The sequence below is a fragment of the Bufo bufo genome, chromosome 1 (genome assembly GCF_905171765.1).
Source record: "Bufo bufo chromosome 1, aBufBuf1.1, whole genome shotgun sequence".
NCBI classification, from domain to species: domain Eukaryota; kingdom Metazoa; phylum Chordata; class Amphibia; order Anura; family Bufonidae; genus Bufo; species Bufo bufo.
The window spans coordinates 778763939-778765581 of NC_053389.1; the positions used below are offsets into that span (position 1 = coordinate 778763939).

General features: G+C 39.7%; 1 protein-coding gene across 1 annotated transcript; it reads left to right on the forward strand.

Annotated features, from left to right (window-relative positions):
- The first annotated feature begins 287 nt into the window (after positions 1–287).
- LOC120988107 (olfactory receptor 1-like) lies at positions 288–1268 on the forward strand. Its single transcript, XM_040415925.1, has one exon. It carries the CDS (start codon positions 288–290, stop codon positions 1266–1268), a length of 981 nt encoding a protein of 326 aa, XP_040271859.1.
- The last annotated feature ends 375 nt before the right edge of the window (positions 1269–1643 follow it).

Consider the following 1643-nt stretch of genomic DNA (forward strand, 5'->3'; position numbering starts at 1 on the left):
AGTGAATGGGGCCCGCCACGAATTTGCGGTTCGCGAACATTTGATCGCGATCGCGTTCGTGAACTGTCACGGATGATGTTCGTCCATCACTATCGGCCAAATCGAATTTTTGAAAAATGTGCTCATCTCTAGCCACTACCACCGGTCAGGTCTTCCATGCTCTTCCTTGAAGTTTGCTTTACAGTATATGCAAGACTTTTACCCTCAATGTACATATTCCACTAGGTACAGTAGGTCATTACTTTTCTGTTTCAATAACCAAGTTCATCTTTCTACAGGTGACCAAGATGAATAACTGCACAAAAAGTACGGTGAAGGAATTCAGTATTTTAGGGTTTTATACCACTGCAACTGGTCACATTGTGCTGTACATTGGAGTACTGCTTATGTATTTGATGACGGTCATTGGGAATGTCTTCATCATCACACTTGTATGTTTAGTGACCCAGCTGCACACTCCTATGTATTTCTTCCTATGTAATCTCTCCACTGCAGATATCACCTACGTGTCCATTACTCTCCCAAAGTTACTGTCCATCATTGTAACCAATGATCACATGATCTCCTTCCAGGGCTGCATTACTCAGCTGTATTTCTTTTTAGTGTGTGGACAGGCGGATATATTCATCCTGACCTGCATGGCTTACGACCGCTACGTGGCAATCTGTAAGCCCTTGCTATATTCCATGATCATGAAAAAAAAGATAACAATGACCATGTCTGCTGCCTCCTGGCTCATTGGCGTCTTTAACTCTTTGTTGCATACTTTGATTGCTTCTTCTCTATCTTTCTGCCATTCCAATGAAATTGACCATTTCTTCTGTGATCTGAAGACATTAAGCATGCTCTCCGCTAGTGACTCCAAATACAGAGATATTTTGACCACTGTTGAAAGCTTTTTCATCGGATGCCTACCTTTTTTGCTCATAGTAGTATCGTATGTCTACATCATTGCCAACATATTGAATATCAAATCCTCTAAGGGTCGTCGTAAGGCTTTCTTTAGTTGCACCTCCCACCTTATTACAGTCCTTTTATTCTATGGACCAATTATCTTCTTGTACATGAAACCAGAAATGGACAATTCTAGAGAAAATGACAAACTGCTTTCAATTATCTATGTGGCTATGGTTCCCATGTTAAACCCCTTGGTGTATAGTCTGAGGAATAAAGATGTTTGGGAAGCAACAGCGAAAGTCATACTCTACTTAAAGAACATAGGTATGAATGTATTTGAGTATTCTTCTTCAATCTGTATATGTATGTAAAGGACTTGTCTGTCATCAATCAAAGGGCTAATTTCGCTGGACTGGTTTTTTGACACCATGTCCCATTTGAAGCCCCCCTGATGCACCCCTAGAGTAGAAACTCCATAAAAGTGACCCCATTTAAGAAACTACACCCCTCAAGGTATTCAAAACTGATTTTACAAACTTTGTTAACCCTTTAGGTGTTGCACAAGATGTAATGGAAAATAGAGATACAATTTCAAAATTTCACTTTTTTGTCAGATTTTCCATTTTATTATTTTTTTCCCAGTTACAAAGTAAGGGTTAACAGCCAAACAAAACTCATTATTTATGGCCCTGATTCTGTAGTTTACAGAAACACCCCATATGTTGTCGTAAGCTGCTGTACGGGCA

Coding starts and splice junctions, on each gene's coding strand:
- LOC120988107 (XM_040415925.1), top strand. CDS start 288: ATGAATAACTGCACAAAAAGTACGGTGAAGGAATTCAGTATTTTAGGG.